General features: G+C 31.5%; 1 protein-coding gene across 1 annotated transcript in view; it reads right to left on the bottom strand.

Annotated features, from left to right (window-relative positions):
• Positions 1-2,603, bottom strand: part of LOC125077115 (zinc finger protein Gfi-1b) — a 55,073-nt gene extending 52,470 nt beyond the window's left edge. Inside the window, exon 1 of the mRNA XM_047688920.1 lies at positions 2,377-2,603. Within this exon, the coding sequence (XP_047544876.1) occupies positions 2,377-2,509 (133 nt within the window). The 5' untranslated portion in view covers positions 2,510-2,603. The remainder of the gene's footprint in view (positions 1-2,376) is intronic.
• Between the last annotated feature and the right edge of the window lie 15,603 nt (positions 2,604-18,206).

Here is an 18,206-nt window from a genome sequence, read left to right on the forward strand (position 1 = left end):
GGCGGACGAGCACATAGGCGTTGTAAGAAATATTAACCATTCCTCACATCACCAACGCGCCACCAACCTTGGGAACTAAGATGTTACCTCCTTTGTGCCTGTAGTTACACTGGCTCACTTACCCTTCAAACCGGAACACAACATTACTGAGTACTGCTGTTTGGCGGTAGAATATCTGATTATGGCGGGTGGAAATATTTTCCGTAAAAAAACTTTTAATGAGATCGTATCAATTATGCACAATGTTAACGACATTTAGATAATGAACTCCTTATGTCAACGGACAGAGGTGACAGTTTACATTTATATTTTTGTCGTCTTTAAATAACCAATTGAAACCAACAATACTTATTAAAATATCTTTTAGTTTAAATGTCTATTTGAAATATCGTTTCTATATGATATGATATCGTTTCTATATTTTGATATTGGTAAACGGACGAGCAAGTGTGATTGGTGGTGAGTGGTCACATTGGTATAGACATTGGCAATGTGCGAATATTAGCCATTCCTTGCATGGCCAATGCGTCACCAACCTTGGAACACAAGAATACTTAGTATCGCTGTTTGACGGTAGAATGTATGATAGGTCTACCCAGGCGGGCTTGTACAAAGTCCTATCAGGAAGTAGATTCACCAATTCTAAGACATATATAATATGACATACTCTATCATAATATTTTCCTTTACATTCACATGATATTTTTCTGCCCATTACCTTAAGATTCCACATTTGTAATATTATTATAGCGTATAAAATCTATAAAGATTAGCTAGAGTGTGAATCTTAAACAAAGATTAGGTACGGGTCCAAAACCACCGCGGTTCGTTGTACGGCTTTTTTTATGAAATATCTAGTCGGACATTATGGTTAGTGGTCACCACAGGTCATAGATATCAGCGCTGTAAAAATATTAATCATTCGTTACATCGCCAATGCGCCACCAACCTTGGTAGCTAATGCTCTATGTCTGTCTGTAGTTATACTGGCTCACTCTAGTAATTGCTGCTAGGTGGTGACCCAGACATTTCTCAGTATATAATCATGTTACTGATAATTAATAGCTCCTAGCTAAATCCTCGATAAAAATGTATTTAAGAGATCTATTTTGTATTATTAATTAGTATTAACGTTATGTTATTAAATTTATAAAGCATTGCTATACGATATCATTTTTACTAAATTGCAATAGAATTTTTTATCTATACCAATATTATAAATGCGAAAGTAACTCTGTCTGTCTGTCGCTCTTTTACTAGCAAACCAATGAACCGGATTTGATGAAATCTGCTATCAAGCAGGCTTAAACTCCAATAAAATAAAGGAAATAGGCTGTGTATGCTTAACGCCCGAAACCGAATTTGATGACCATGACACTAAAGCGAGCAAAGCCGCGGGCGACAACTAGTTCAATATATAAGTGTTATAATTGTTTATTATTTGACAAATTTACTCAACACATATATGACAATAAACGCTTCTGATCTAAGAACTGTCACGAAAGGATATTCTATGGTAATCATCGGAATTTTATATATTTTTTCACAATTTATTTTTAACGATACAATTTAATTTTGTAGTTTCTATGTTTTTTTTTTTTTTTAATTCATGTATTTAGTTTGCAATAATTTATAGTTCTAATATATCCAGTAGGTAGAGCTGATAAAAAAATGATTATATTTTTTTTAATAAGGATATTATCGAAGACATGCGCTCTTTTTAATTAAAAAAAAAATCGATGATATGTAATATATTTTCTAAAACAAATTGATGGCAAATAAGGGTTACTGAAATTCATTATAATATTTTCGATCACTTCCAACAGTCTACCGATGCTGCGATACAATAAATTACTGACTAAGGTACGAAAGAAAGGAGAAATGTTCATAACATAATTACTCTCAAAAATATTAGTTCCTAGTGCTCTACGAACCGAAAGCGTTCGGTTATTAGAAAGATTTTCTACGCAATAGGTCACCCGATTAAGTCCGTGCATTCGCTTAAAAATACTAAATATAATGTTGAACTAGGTAATTTTAATACATAATTTTCCACTTAATTTAAATTTAAAGACAAAACTTTTGATATCAAATTCATATAGGTACTTCTTCTTCCAAAGATTTATCACTTTACTCGCAAATAATTAATAAATTCGGAAAACAAATTGCACTACCCAATTTAAAATAAAATTATCTTAAAAGTTAAAAACAATTTAGGTAACTACCGTTAAAAAACGTGTTATAGCTCGAAAATTCTCATTTTTAAACATTCATTCATTACAAACAAGAAGCAAGCAATTACAGACGTACGAAAAATCTATAAAATAAGTAATATTTACAATTAAGCACTAAATAAGAAAAAAAAACATCACCCACCTTTCGGCGTGACAACTCTGAAAGCGCTGTTCGACACCGGCCTCGGCGATCCTTCCCTCATACTCGGAGAACTTCCACCATTCCTAACCATTGAAAAGTCCAAAGGCATCGGCGGCATCGCACTTACTTCCATCGTAAACAGTTTCAAACATAAACCGACAGCTTCATAACAATCACTCGAGTTTTACTAAGCGCGGACGTGCGAGCTACGCGGCCCGCCGTTTTGTATTAAGGCGTTAACACACTGCGCTCCACTTGCCTTGTAAAGCCGGATTCAATATACGGAGAGATGAATTTCAACCTTATCACGCGGGTGGGCGTGGCGTGATAAGCACCGCCCACTCCCCCCTCAATGCCGCGTGACAATCACTCGGTATAGGTAACACAATAATATCATTCCTGATAGATTTTATTGTTACGGCGATGCATTTTTTTCGCGAACAATTTCATACTAACTTCGAAGTTTGGTTTTATTTTTGTTTTCGTTGCTTTTGCGTTTTTCGTTTTAAAACAGTTATTTATGATCAATTATGTTGCCTTCGGTTAAAAGATTTTTAGATCGTTATTTTTTTAAGCCTTAAATACTTTTTTAACAAAACTTTTTTTATGACGTTAAAAAATATTTTAATTGAATTCATAGATTACACAAGTGTTTATGAATTATCGATATGATAAATATCATGCGAAATGATTGTAATAATACCTACATAGTATTATATTATAATGAAAACCACTTGATATTGATGTATTGAGGTTTTATATATTGTATGATAATAATTTATCTTTTGAAATAAGAATTGATAAAATTTATTAATAAAATATTATGCAACTTTCACGGCTTCATCTGTGTGTTAAGGGGGGGAGGGGGGTGTATAGGTGTTACATATAAATAGCCTATGTATTTGGGGTTCAAAATTCTTTTATATCAAATTTCATCAAATTCGGTTCAGTAGTTCAGCCGTGAAAAATGAACAGACGGAGGTAATTTCGTATAATTATTATATTAGTATAGATTAACTAAGTACACGTGACGTTTGCATCAGCCGAGTTAGAGATAAACATTACATTGCACTTAAATTTAACATTTAATTTTATCCTTGTTTTAATATTAATGCCTGATATATTATATATACTTATTTTATTTTTTTTGTGAGAAAAAAAATACTAGTTTACTAGAAAAAAAGGTAAGCTTTTAACAATAATCTTTTTTGTATTTTTATTCTTTTATTTTTTATGTACCTAGTATATTGTAAGTATAGATATGTTTCACATATTGAATTATATCATTCATCATCATCCGTACAAAGGATGACTCGTGATATCGTAAAGACACACAAACAAACAAACCTCTAACATTATCTAAGTTACACTCATTTGTTTCCGCCCGCGGCTTAAAAATATGTGAACATTTTTTGTAAATAATTTCAAGATATACAATTTTTCTTCAAACTATTTTTATAATAACACTCACTATTCGGGACAAAAATGAAAAAAAACGGCACTTTTGACATTTGACTTTGATTTTTTTTAAACTATGTTCGGTAGTGTCTTTTGACATTTCATTTTAACAGTATAACTAAGACTTATACATATTTTCAGCTCAATTAAAATTAGTGTATATTGTATTATATTTTAGTCACAATACGTATGTACCTATGTAGTTATGTACTTTAGAGTGAGGGCGGTCTATCTCCGTTAATATTCTCTTGTTCATTATTTTAAGTTCCTTGAAAGCATCACTTTCAGAATTTATTTATATAATTAATTAATGACTATAAAAGTGTATGGCACGGAGTTAGCAACGGCAACTGTTTTGGAATTTAATTTTCTATTGCCAAAAGGGCAGAAAATTATGATAAAATTCAAATTCAATCAAGAATGTTTTCTAAATTCGAAATTTGCACAACTGCGGTACGGGTAGGAGAACGCAACCGATACCATAAGCCAGACGGAACGCATCTCGAGGCAGTTAAAGATCACTATGAAATATACAGAAACGAGCCTTGAAATTATTTTTCAAAAATGTTGATAAATCTCGTAAAAAAGTATAAATTATATGCGCATTTTATTCGTGTTATTAAGGGTGTTAATTATACATTTTTAAATATTTTAATTACAAATTTCACATAATATTACAGTATCATATGTTGTTGTACTAATTTGTACCTTTTATTTCGGGTAGATTTTGGTGATTTTTTTTATTCCCTTGGAACTGTTTACTTCTCTGGGGGTAAAAGTGATCTATAGTTTTTTAACTATACACTCGCTTAACGGGAGGCTGTCTTTGTAGTAGTTGTAGTTTCATCCATCCATTTCGTCCATTCCATAAAAGTTAAGTTCAATAAAAAATAATGGAAAATTACAATATAGCCTAAAGAATGTGCAGTGAATACAGGAAAACACAATAAATATTTGATCTAAAGGACGACGTTCAAATCCAGGCCCGAGCTATTGAGTTTACATTTGTTTTTAATTATTTATTTTAGTAGGTATGAACACTGCTATTATTTTTTTATGGTGCATGTTAGCGGACGAGCACATGGGCCAGCTGATGGTTAGTGATCACCATCACCCATAGACAATGGCGCTGTAAGAAATATGGACCATTCCTTACATAGCCAATGAGCCACAAGCCTTGGGGACTAAGATGACATGTCCCTTGTGCCTATAGTTACACCGGCTCACTCACCCTTCAAACTGGAGCACAACAATACTGAGTACTGTAAGCCTACTTGAGGCTCATAAAAGCACTTTTGAATTCAACCGTTTCGGAAAGTAGATACTACCGAGAAGATCCGGCAAGAAACACAGTTGTAACTCTTTGTTATTTTAATTCCAGAGTATGTCAGTAAACATCAATTAATCTTTTATAAATATATCCTGCCTAGAAGTCAATTAATACTAAGTCCACACTTCTTTATCTTTAATATTTAATATACCTAATCTTGTATTGAGTAATATGCCTTATTTATCAATGATTTTATGACATGAGTTTTAAATTCTGTAATATTATCAGCACGAAACGAATTATAAAAACAAATTAAGCACATGAAAAATCATCGGTGCTCGCCTGAAATTGAATCCAAAGCCTTCGATTAAATGAATTGTAATCGAAGGTTTTGGCGTTCTAATAAATACAATTACTAAATAAATGACGAATATTTTATGAATAAAGTATATCGGGAGCGTCAATAGCGCAAGGATTTACGGGCCTAGCGATGTAAAAAGAGGCAGGATCGATCCTGACCCCTTGGGCTATTGTCGTCCCCACTCCTAGCACAAGTGATAAGCTTAAAAGTAGGGGTAAATAGGAATATTAGTAATTCCTTAAAAATATATAATATTTTATATGAAGCGGAATTGAAGATTCTCGGGAACTCAAAATACGAGTACATATGTTATTATATTTATGAAAAAAAAAAAACAAAAGGCAGCTAAACTAAGACTGCCGTTGAACTAGATATGTATGTTCAAGCTATTTTACTATATAATAATGATTAATTATTTGTTTAAATGTAAGTAATTAAAAAATAATAATTCACTTCAGAGCAGTTGTAGAAATAATATTTGAAAAGATGCAATATACAGGTTACGTCTGTGGGATTAAGGGCAGAGGTGTCACTGGGTTTTCCAAAAATAAATGGCTTTCTGGGACACTCTCACTTTAAAAACTTGTGAAATGCGGGACTTATAACGCGGGAGAAGTATAACATTCAACCTATACGACTCAGTTATAGTTTATAAATTTGTATAAACAATGAACGTACTTATGTACTATATTATGTAAATTATAATTTCATTCATATTTAAGGGGAAGACAATTAATATTGAATAACGAATATCAATTTATATACTTATTAAGTTTAAATCAAATATTTAATGGTTTTTCTTTCGCTCTTTATAAAATGGTGTCTCCAATTTTCTGTACATTCCTGGGACAAAATGTATGAATTTAAATCTAGGCATTAAAGAGGTTATTAAATAGCGGGAATTTCCGAGAACTCCGTATCGCATGGTTTCCTTGTGCGTCACGAACCGACATTAAAAACAATGAACGCCTCAATTTTTCACCGGCCTCGCCGAAATACGCCGCTAATCCAACCCGCGTACCTATTCCGACATAAAGCGAATAAAAAATATTATTGATATATACTTTCTGTACTTAATTTTAATAATTTGTAATATGTACGTTACAATAAATATAAATTATATGCAGAATACTACATCATCATCAAAATAATTTGTCAACTTTGTGGTAATGTACTCATCAGCTATGTTACCTTCAAAATATAGTAAAGCAATTAGGCAAGTAGAAGTCAAAATTATAGACCTACAGACCACATATAAGAATTAGAAGCTTCATATGAATCAAATTTTTCGCTGTGGTTTCCCCGAACTAATACGACTTGGATACTTTCAAGGAAAGATTCTACTCATTTATTAGAGGCCAGCGAAGCACCTGCTAATCTTTCAATTTTGCAGATGGTGTTAGACACTTTACATCAGGTGGGCCACCAGCTCGTTTGCCATATACCATAAAATATGGATATACATGTATTTATTCAAAGAAATAACAACATAACTATAATTTCCTTTCAGCAGGAAAATAAAAAAAGCTCAGACACTTTAACTTATCCTATGTTTTGGTCGCAGGCAACAAAAAATAAATTACAATATTGTCCACGTGATCACTATCAGAATAAGACCGTCGGCTTGCTTTGCGAAAACTAATTACGCCCCAGCTTCGAAATGATAAAGCAAAGCCGTCGTATAGGATATTTTTATTCCGAACGAAATGAAATTCACTCGATTTAAATGTCATTTCAAATTCAACCTTACACAATTAAAATAAGTACGATATTCGACTGTGAACAAAAACGCGTACTGGGTTACGGAATATTTTTTAGTAAGCGCTCTGTATGAAATAATCCTATCATAATCTGGGGTAGATTCCGTTATTTTGATCATCCCTCCGATTCAGGGCGAAACAAAGATCGCTATCGTATGGTAATTCGTAATCATAATTTCGGGTTCGGACTTTTGATTTGTACGTTTGATTCGGGATTTCGTCCGTAAACGTTTACGCGGGCTGAATTTATTATATACCTTTTTACAAGATTTTTTTAGGTGCCTTGACTCAAAGTAAGAAATCGCCAACCTCGCTGTCTATATGTATTTCTTAGCAACTGTTACAATTTGCTAATTATTGTCAAAAAATTAATAAATAAATTTCATTGTAATCAACTCTGTCTTTAGCACAGCACAGACCCAGGTGCAAACAGTGTGCTGTCAATCTCCACCAAAAAGATTTAAGAGAAAATAAGAGACCTGGGGCACCTCAAATATGATCCAAGATTTAACCATTATCAGCGAGGCACTCCTCTTCAAGTGAGTACCTTCTCCACTGAGTAATCCCTTCAAAGCAGCGAGACCATTGCTTGTTGGATATCAAACTCAAACTAAAATTCCTTTATTCGATATAGAAGCATTACACTTACTTATTGATAGTCAAATTAAACACTACCACCGGTTCGGAAAAATAACACCCTGACCTGAGAAGAACCGGCGAAAGAAACTCAGCTCAAATCGACGTGGCAGCTTTACATTTGATACATAGAGTTGCCGTTGCGTTGGTTTTCTTCACCGCCAAGCACGAGATTAATTATATACACAAATCAAGAATATAACAATTCTAGATGTTAGAGGTGGTCCATATTCTCGACTGCCATCTTGTATTAATTTAAAATTTGTTTTGTAGAAGTAAAGAGACATACAGGCAAATATTTGCTATTCGTTTAAAATTTATATTTTATAATTTAATAAATAAATACATAATTTTCAAATTAATTGTTCCAGAAATAACATTTGACGATCAGAATTAATTCACCAACCTTAAACTGGAGTTGCTCCATCAAACTTAATATTATGAATGATACACAATATAAAATAATAGCTGCCATTATCAGTATAGCAATCCTTTTCATTTTAATACGTTTCGGAGATCAGACGTCATTTACACACAAACGGCCGGGCGGAGTGTTGAAACACGGTGCAATTTTGTACGAAGTCGTAAACACGAGGAGGTTGCTTTATTAACATACCGTTTTGGAGATTGCCACGTTTTCCAACTACGGCTAACACAGAGTTTGATATTGTTTTGAACCAGAATTTTGACCCCGTAAATGTGTTCAAATAATCTATACTAATGTTATAAATGCGAAAGTAACTAACTCTGTCTGTTTGTCTATTTGTTGCTTTTCCCGGACAAACTGAATTTGATGAACTCTGATATGGAGCAAGCTTGAACTCGAACTAGTCGTACATAAAACTAGAGAAAATGTTTTTGAATCGCAATTTAAGCGCATTGCCACTAGCCATTACGATTCGAAGAAGCTGATTTTGGACACGGCTAATGTCAAGGGTGAACTATGTAGAACATATTAATTTTGTTCACTATATATCATATGATGCACTATATATAAGAGTTAACGTAAGCCCTCTCTGTTTCTTCAATCCCATAATTCAATGGGACGGCACGACCAGAGAGAGTTCAAGCTCAGGACTATATGTGCTTTCCTAGGTCCGGGAGTCTACAAACTTCCAACTTCCAGACTCAGGGCTACTGAGAACCAGTTTTTTCACCAAATTTGATTAAAGATTCATATTTTATATAAAGTTCCGAAAAAAGTTTTCGTTTGATGATAATATTTCGTTTGCAGAACTTAGGTTCACCAAAAGATCTCTAATTAAATATTAAATATTTTTTACACAAATATAACCCCATTTTTTTTATAATGATTATCTTTTAATTTCTGAATTATTAATTTTATTTTATAGTTATATTGTAGTTTTTAGTATTATATTATTATTTAGCATAAGTATGTATAATAACTATAACATGTAACTGTTGGCAACGTTCTTGTGTTATCGGAACTTAACAATTATCAAACTCGTACAAACTTACATAATATACACAAAATGATAACAAATTAAATGAAATTCCTTTATTCGATATAGAAGCATTTCACTTACTTATTGACTGTCAAATTTAACATTACCAACGTTCAGGAAAAGAAAATACCCTACGAGTAGCACCGACGAAAGAAACTCAGCTGGTCTTTTTTGTCGTTTGTAATAGTTGTATAGATGACCCTTCGCACACAATCATTCTTTAAATTTTTTTCAAGTGGGTAAAAGAGACATTTGGAAAGCTTTCTGGGATCCTGTTGTAGTATACATATACATAAAATACACATATACATATTTTTTTAAATCGCTTATGACTGAAACAAATAAACACATCATGACTAATAATTCGATATTGTAACATTTTTTTATATGCACATTTCATAAATAAATTTACCTAAATAGGATTTCGAATTACCTTTTCGTAATACAAAGGCAAAATAATCAATATATATTTCAAAACGTTTTATTTTAACAAAATTCGGAAATATTAAACAAAATACTTCGACCTCCATGTCTTGATATTTACAAATATTTTTCTATATACATACATTCATATACAATACATTATAACAATAGTAAATTATAACATTAAGACTATCTAAACACAGTGTACCACATACAACTTTGTGTGTGCATAAGAAAAAGGTAAAGGTGGAAACCGGGGCCAGTATTTTGCACACTTTAATTATACGGAGTTAATTAATACAAAACATTACGACGTCGGCCACTAAAGAAGCGGATATTAAATATTTAGCGGTTTTTTTTTATTACTATGTAAATCGTTTTTATTTTTATCTTAATGTAATTTTCGTCGAGATGTTATAACTATACTTTTATTATGTGTTTTATGCGTATTGCTTGAATCACTAATACTGTTATTCACACATACATAACACACACACACACACACACGTGTACTTTGAATGAATTATTAATTTTAATTATCTTTTCTTTTATTATTAATAGTTCTTTATTCTTTTGTCGATTATATAACATATGATGCCATGGTAGAGTGGGTCCCTCTGACACGATTATGTGTTATGCTCACTAGAGAGACTCAACCTTAAGTATACTATGGTAAAAAATGAACTTTTTTTTGTTTACGTCATTTTTTTATATAACTGTATATAATTTGCAGTATGCAATAAAGCATAAATATTTATGTTTAAATCTGTTTTCATGATAAACATAATATATGTATATTTAGTAAATAAAATATGTAAAAGAAAATTAAATTAAAATATATTTTTAATTGTATCTACACTTATTATTTCTATAATAAGAACTTCATTAAAGTAAAATCTATCTATTTAAAAAAATATATTTTTCGTGGCTCCTCATTTATACTAAAAGCTTAAATACAAGCAGGTAGTTAGCTATCAAAAATCATTTGGAGTTCGCCTACCGAGGTGTTTAACTAAATTACCTCAGAATTGTTTACTTTTCATTTAAATTTTATCCCAAACGCTTTGTAAGTCTTAAGCGGCGAGCGTTTTTATAAGCATATTATTTCCCTTTGATGCATGTTACTTAATAATTGTTAAAAACCTTAAACCCTGTCGTTTATAATAAATATAGTCAGTTATTATACTAACTGAAAATAAATTAAAAGGAAACTAACAGGCCTTAGAATTTTACAATGACTTAATATAAGTCTCGTTACAGTACACTTTTTTTAAGTAATATGTGTCGTGAACAATTCAAAGCAATTTTTTTTACATTAAACGTATTATGAAATGTTTATTATGCAATTATTATTTAAATATTATGTAAAATATTTAAATATTAGGCTAGTCCTAGAGAATGCTAAGCTTTTATTATAAAATGTGCAACCGAAAACGCTTTCTATTATCAGGTGGTTGTTTTATAATAAAAAATATATTAAAAATGTTATAAATATACGTAAATTATAATTATTATCCGTGTATAAAGCCACTTTTTAATTTTGCTCATATATTTCCTTTGCTATAATTAGATTATCACATTTATACAACACTATCCGTTCAATAAGACTTAATCTGTGTAATGTTTTATATTTTCCTTAATTTATGTGTCCTTGTGTTTTACAGCTACCAGGCTATTTCTACGTCAAATATCATTACCAAATCGAAATCGTCAAATATCACAGTTACAAAATCTAAATATACTTATGAATCGTCGTTTTACCATAATTTAAATTATACAAAGAGAAGTCGATGAGAAACTCGATAGTTATTCATATTTATCAATTAAAATTTAAAAGATATACTATACAAATTATGATAGGTAACAAGAATGCTAGCAGTATTTCTCTATTGAATCGCAATTTTTCTGGGCAAAAAATTAGTTCTCTTTTTCGACAGTGGATGCAATAAGACGCTATTATAAGTCCAAATATTATAAATATTATAATATAAGGTGATAAAGTAAATGACTTTCGAATTTATAATCTTTATGATTATTATGTATAAGTACTATTAATAAACACAGAGTCACTGTCACTATTTTTATTATAATTTTAATATTGAAATTGGCTGTATGACTGCAGTCTGACGCTTAAAAAAAAAAAAAACAAAATAATCAACTATTACGACAAGCGGAAACCTTGTGATGCTTACCATGGAAAATTAGCCTTGAAATAAATACACGCCCGAAACAATTTGCATGTAGATGTGACATTAGTGTAGCTCCCGAACGACTGGCCGTGGGTCAAATTAAAGGTAAGGGTTGATGAGAATTTTCGACGATTTTTGTTTTATATAGGGAAAGGTTAATTTATGGCATCACGTCGAAATTATTTGCTTTAAATATTTTATTTATCTTGAAAAATTTACTTTGTTTTAATTTTATCTTAAAATGTGAAATCATAGTAATCAAATTTTAATGCTAATAAATATTTAGTTTTGACAATCAATTTTATTTTTAAACGTGAAATTTGCCATATGATATATTCAAATTAAATTATTGATTCGTTATATTTTATACATTTTTATTAAAATAAAATCATATTAATGATTCTTAATGTAAATATTAAACTTAAACCACGTGGATTAAGGCACCGCCAACATTTCGTGGAATAAGGCATCAGTTATTATTATTTATAAAAACTAATTAATTTATTTAATAAAATAATAGATACTAATCTAGAATTCCTTTTAATGTATTTACAAATCCTTTGTAGATAATATAATATATATAAAGTCTTCAACAAAATCCTCATTACATTCTAGTATTTAGCGAAGCGTGTCTAGATCTAGCTCGGGTCAACGACACCCAGACACATGACAATCGACTGACTTCCTGCGCGAGCTTTTTTATTTACATCTGCTTGGTTACACTATTGTCATAAACAGACTACTTGACAGTTGAAAATCTTAAAAAATATTTATCGTACTGTCAACAAAACACAGTCTTACATTATTTTGATCTCACCATTCTTCTATTACGCAATGAAAAAAAGTCTATTTTGCTTCAATTTTCGATCGGTGCCTAAAGTAAAATCAAAAGAATTGTTGTTCTTGTATTTTATTATATAATATTTTTTACTGTTTTTCCAACCATACAAATATATAACTACAGAAACAAATGTGATAAATGCAAAAAAATAATAAAAATAACATTATTTATATTTTACAAATAATAAACATACAGAATTTGTTTGTCACTTTTTAGTATCTTTCTATATAAAAAATGTTAATAAAATATATATTTTTATCATTATTAAAAAAAAAAAGAATTTTTTACAATTTCTCGCGAAGCCTGTTGACATGGAATTGACGATCACTAACCGTTTTTTTTAAATAAATTAAAATGACTTATAATACAGACAATTACTAAGTTTTATACTCTTACGCTTTAAACATCAAGACGTCTTGAGTCTCGACTCTAGCCATTAGATTATAAGACTTCGGACTAGTACAGAAAAAGTAGAGGTTTGCTCTCAAGAAAAGTCTGCAAAGCTGGTCTCCCTCGCCTTATCTCCGTGGTTTTGTCAGCCGTTCCGTCTAAATTTGTGGTTACGACGAATAAATAATGTCTACGAAGATTAAAAAATTATAATATTCTAATATACTATAATGTTTATTATCTTGAAAATCGCCTTAAGACGAAGTTAGGTCAAAAGCTAATTTCATATTTTCAAACCAATTATAGTTTTCCACTACCAAACGAGTGGCAGAAAACGGAATTTCATGGAACAGTATTCTTAAAAAGCGTTGGCGCGACACGTGGTTCGCCATAAAACCAACGAAATTATTTTGCTTGCAATATAATAAAACACACCGCCGAGACTCCGAATAAATATTAACGAGACGACGTTTTTTAAGTAACATAAAACTGAAAATACTACTAAACAAAAATACATAAAACTAATACCAAGAGATGCAGTGCGTTTTGAAGGTTTTCTATATAATATTATACACTAAAATATCATATTCTAGTTATTATTAAAACGATAACACTTCTCTATTGAACAGTATAGACGCTACGAACATCTGTTAAGATAAAAAACATTCGTAATTCATAAATTCGCATTGCATAATGTACCACGTTTCAAGTAAGCACATATGGTCATTGACAAACACTAAACATGACCAGTGAGGTATAACCAATAAGCACATGTAAAGTTTAATGTGATAACTATTGTTGTTTGCGTGTATTTGCATGTGTGTGTGTGTCGGCTAGATTTAAGTATTTAAATTCATTTGGTCGATTTCGTTTTGACAAAATGCTATACATTTATTAACGTAATCTGTAGGCGGAAGGAAAAATAGCCTACCTGATGGGAAGTGGTCACCACCGCCTCTAGACATTGGGTCTGTAAGAAATATTAACCATTTGTTATAATACCAATGCGCCACCGACCTTGGGAGCGTAGATGCTATGTCCCTTGTGTTTGTAGTTGGCTCATTCACCCATAAAACCGGATCACAACAATACCAACTTTAGCTGTTTGGCCGGAAAATACGTGATGAGTACAAGTAAATCATGATCAGGTCCAATCATACTAAAGATAGACAACATTAGTTATTAACATTTACATAAAATGATTTGGGAATAAGATAATAAAAAAATAAGTTTTCAAGACTAGAGAAACATTATTTATTTCAAAGATGGATTCATTACGTTCAGATGTGTCTAATGGTCGCTAAGAAATGATTCGAAACATCATCATCTGCGAGATAATCCAACGCAATTAAACTACATTATTAAGAAGAACGCATTCGCTATTACTTCTGTGAAAATATTTATCTTTTAATTTTTGGTCTGGAATTTTATAGGGTTAGTGTGAAGATGCATTAAACTGGAAGTACCTAACATCGTATTATATAACGTTCGATGTATCAGCCAAGATTCACTTGTCATTCTATCGAAAAATGCGTATTATAATTAAAACTAAATTAGCTCTTATCACTAGTTCTTTATACTCCAAAGTCCATGAGAAAAATTATCCAGTTAATTCTATATCACACAGAAAAACCAACAATTGTCTCCCGACCGCCAAAATATATTACGACAAAGATATATGTCAACAGATTTTTTTTCTATTTGGAAATGAAGGAGAGTTCTTTTATATAATAAAAAAAATTGCTAGTAATTATTAAAACCTATTTATGTATAAGGCATACATTTGATTTTAGAACGGAGTCCAGCAGCTTCGAATTCCATTAATTTCTAGAATAATCATTCGCTACGTTCACTTAGAACACACAAGTACAGTCTAATTCTTATTTCAATCTCATATTGAAACAACAAATCATTCGATGTCGGATGTCAATTCATCAGACGTCGTGAATATGGCGGAAGTCGAGCACATCGCGAACATCTGCGACGAACTCACACGCGAATTAACACGATTTCATTCGTTCAACACTAGTAATTAAACGCGAAAATTTATATCATGCAAATACGAAACGTATGAGGGGGTATTACGGTAATAGATTCTCATTTTTCAATGTCTGTTACAGTACTTTTAAATTGTATTGTAAATAATATTAGTGTAATTTCTGATGTAAGTATCAGGCTGGAAATATCCCACTTCTGGGTTAAGGTCTCCTCTCCCTTTGACCACGTTAGCACAATGTGGGTTGGAGCTTAATTATTAAAACTTATAATATAAAATCCAAAATCATCATATTTTTGAAATCTACTGAATAATTCACGTAATCTAATCATTACTTTTGATATGAAACAATAAATACATTACATACATTAGCAGCCTGTAAATTTCGCATTTCTGGGCTAAGGCCTCCTCTCCCTTTAAGGAGAAGGTTTGTAGCATATTCCACCAAGTTGCTCCAATGCGGGTTGGTGGAATACACATGTGGCAGAATTTCATTGAAATTAGACACATGCAGGTTTCCTCACAATTTTTCGTCAGCGCCGATCACGAGATGAATTATAAACACAAATTAAGCACATGGTAATTCAATCGTGTTTACCTGGGTTCGGACTCATAATCATTACTTAAGACGCATTCCTTTCCTAATAATCTTTCTCTTGATAGTTTTATAATTAAGTTAGAATTTAGTATCTAATAGGAATTACAATATTTGTTTTTTGATGATGGTCTTAATATATTGCTAGATTTTAGAAGTTAGAACACATGAATCTTAATTGAAGACAGCAGCTTCAAATCCAGACAAGGACCAATGAATTTTCGTGTGGTTATTTCGTGCTTATAATCGTGCTCGGCATTGAAGTAAAAAGTTGTTAGAACCTACTTGTGTTGGATGAAATCTACTACAAGTATTTGATGACTGTAAACTGCATTGGCGCCGCGGATTACAATCATAGTAGAGCTGATACTGTAGGACATTTTATAGTATGTTGCTTGACTTTTCATTCATAAATTATTAATATTAAGAAATAACACTTACTTTTCACTACGCAAACTCTTTATCGGTAGGGGTAGGGGGGGGGGGGGTATTATTTATGATATTCCACGTGAATGGTTATTAAATTCATTGAAACACGTATCAAAATGACGTACCACCGACGTGTCTTGGCTTCATATCTCACGAGTAAAATATTTCACGAGTGATATACGAAGTGAATTCTTACGGAATCGCACTATGGGCAGTATTATGATTATTATGACAATAATGTCAATCTGATCGGTCATAATGTCATCCTCACGAAATTAGTCAAGTGCTAGGATATATTATGTATGTACAGAAACAACTTTTTATTATGCCAAAATGGAGTTTAAACCATAAACCTCGACAACACATAATGCCCTATAATCTAGCCATTGGACCAATGACTCCACTTTCTTAAATTTGAATATCGATATTAATGTTAAACTCTCATCTTGGGTTTCATTTTCACCCACTTCGAATTTCTCAGGATTTTCGAATTAAACATTGTAAGAATTCACAAAACATTCTAGAATGGATTATTGTCGTAAAGAGAGCAGTAATGGCGTCTGTGTCGGTAAAAATGTTCGTTATTGTGGTTTTTGAGCGCAAGCGGCGTTGTCTAATACGTCTCCGCGGAACCCTGTACACGCTTACTAATAAATTGGGATGAATTTCTGAGCTCAGTTGATTTAAGCTCAAGCTGCATTTTAACTGAGCATTCGTAAAAATAAATGTGTGTTTTTTATATGTTTGTTTTTACTTCGCATTAAGAGTACATTTTTTAAAAGATATCAGTAATGTTAAATTTTAAAAGTTTTCCATTAAATACAAAATATATTGTGGAGAGCAGAGATGGTCCAGTAGTAACGCGTGCTTTTTAATCGATGATTGCGGGTTCAAACCAAATCAAACACAACGTATAATTCATATCCTCCTGTATATGTTTAATTTCAATAAAATTCAAAATTTTGAATAAGCTCCAAAAATTTCTTCTCAAAGGGAGAAGAGGCCTTAGCACAGCAATGGGACATTTATGCGCCTTCCTGAGTGAACGACTACATATACATACAGACTTTGTTAAGTTATCAAAACGTTCTATATTCAAGTAAGCTTTCATGTGACCTGAGTGTAGATTATATAGACTAGAAACGAAATAAAATTCAGTAGTTACTTTTTCCACCAAGTTACATAGGTACGTCAATGATTACGTGGTAGGTTTACACCTAATTCCACTCTCTAAGCATGACGATTCAAAATGCTTTTATGCCTAATTGCCTAATTAAATAAATACTATTTTAATTTTGGAATACGACTAAATTTATTATTTATCCTTGCATAAAACCAGCGAATAGTAGCCTACAAATAAAAAAAAGGTTGATTTAAATGCCCAAGGGAGTTTTTACTCCCTTGGGCGAATTACTTTCTTTCGTCTGATAAAATGCTTTACACCTCAAATTTAATTTAATTAATAACTAATTATTATATGCTCGCTTGGTGTAATATGTATCGACATTTCAGGAGGTTTGGTTCATTTTTACCGATAGAATTGAAATTTAGTCGTGTAACGTGTAAGTTTTGTACATTTTTGTTTAAACTTTCAATGGTATCAAAGCTCATTATGTGAATAAATAAACTAATTTCACAGCACAGTAATCAAATTCTGTACTGAATTTCATAAAAATATATAATAATAATAATTTAATATATTTATAATTCGTCAGTCACTAAAACGAGACAGATATTAAAAAAAAATTAAAAAATACTAAACGAAATGATGGCCACAGTTGGCCCAGCCAGTTCGATAAAAATATAGTAATAATAAAACTAATTTCAAATATTCAACCCTGTAGTCGCTAACTGAAATCCGTCTACCGATTTCCGCGAGCGAACATCAAAGACGCAATAACAAAGTAACCCTAAAAACATAATGAGACGGCAATAGGCGCAAGTGCTGTCGTTCGCATGGTCCCGTAGCAATTTCGGGTATCCTCATAAATATGTATAAGGCGGTACTCTTCTTTT

This window comes from Vanessa atalanta, chromosome 3, assembly GCF_905147765.1.
Source record: "Vanessa atalanta chromosome 3, ilVanAtal1.2, whole genome shotgun sequence".
Classification (NCBI taxonomy): Eukaryota; Metazoa; Arthropoda; class Insecta; order Lepidoptera; family Nymphalidae; genus Vanessa; species Vanessa atalanta.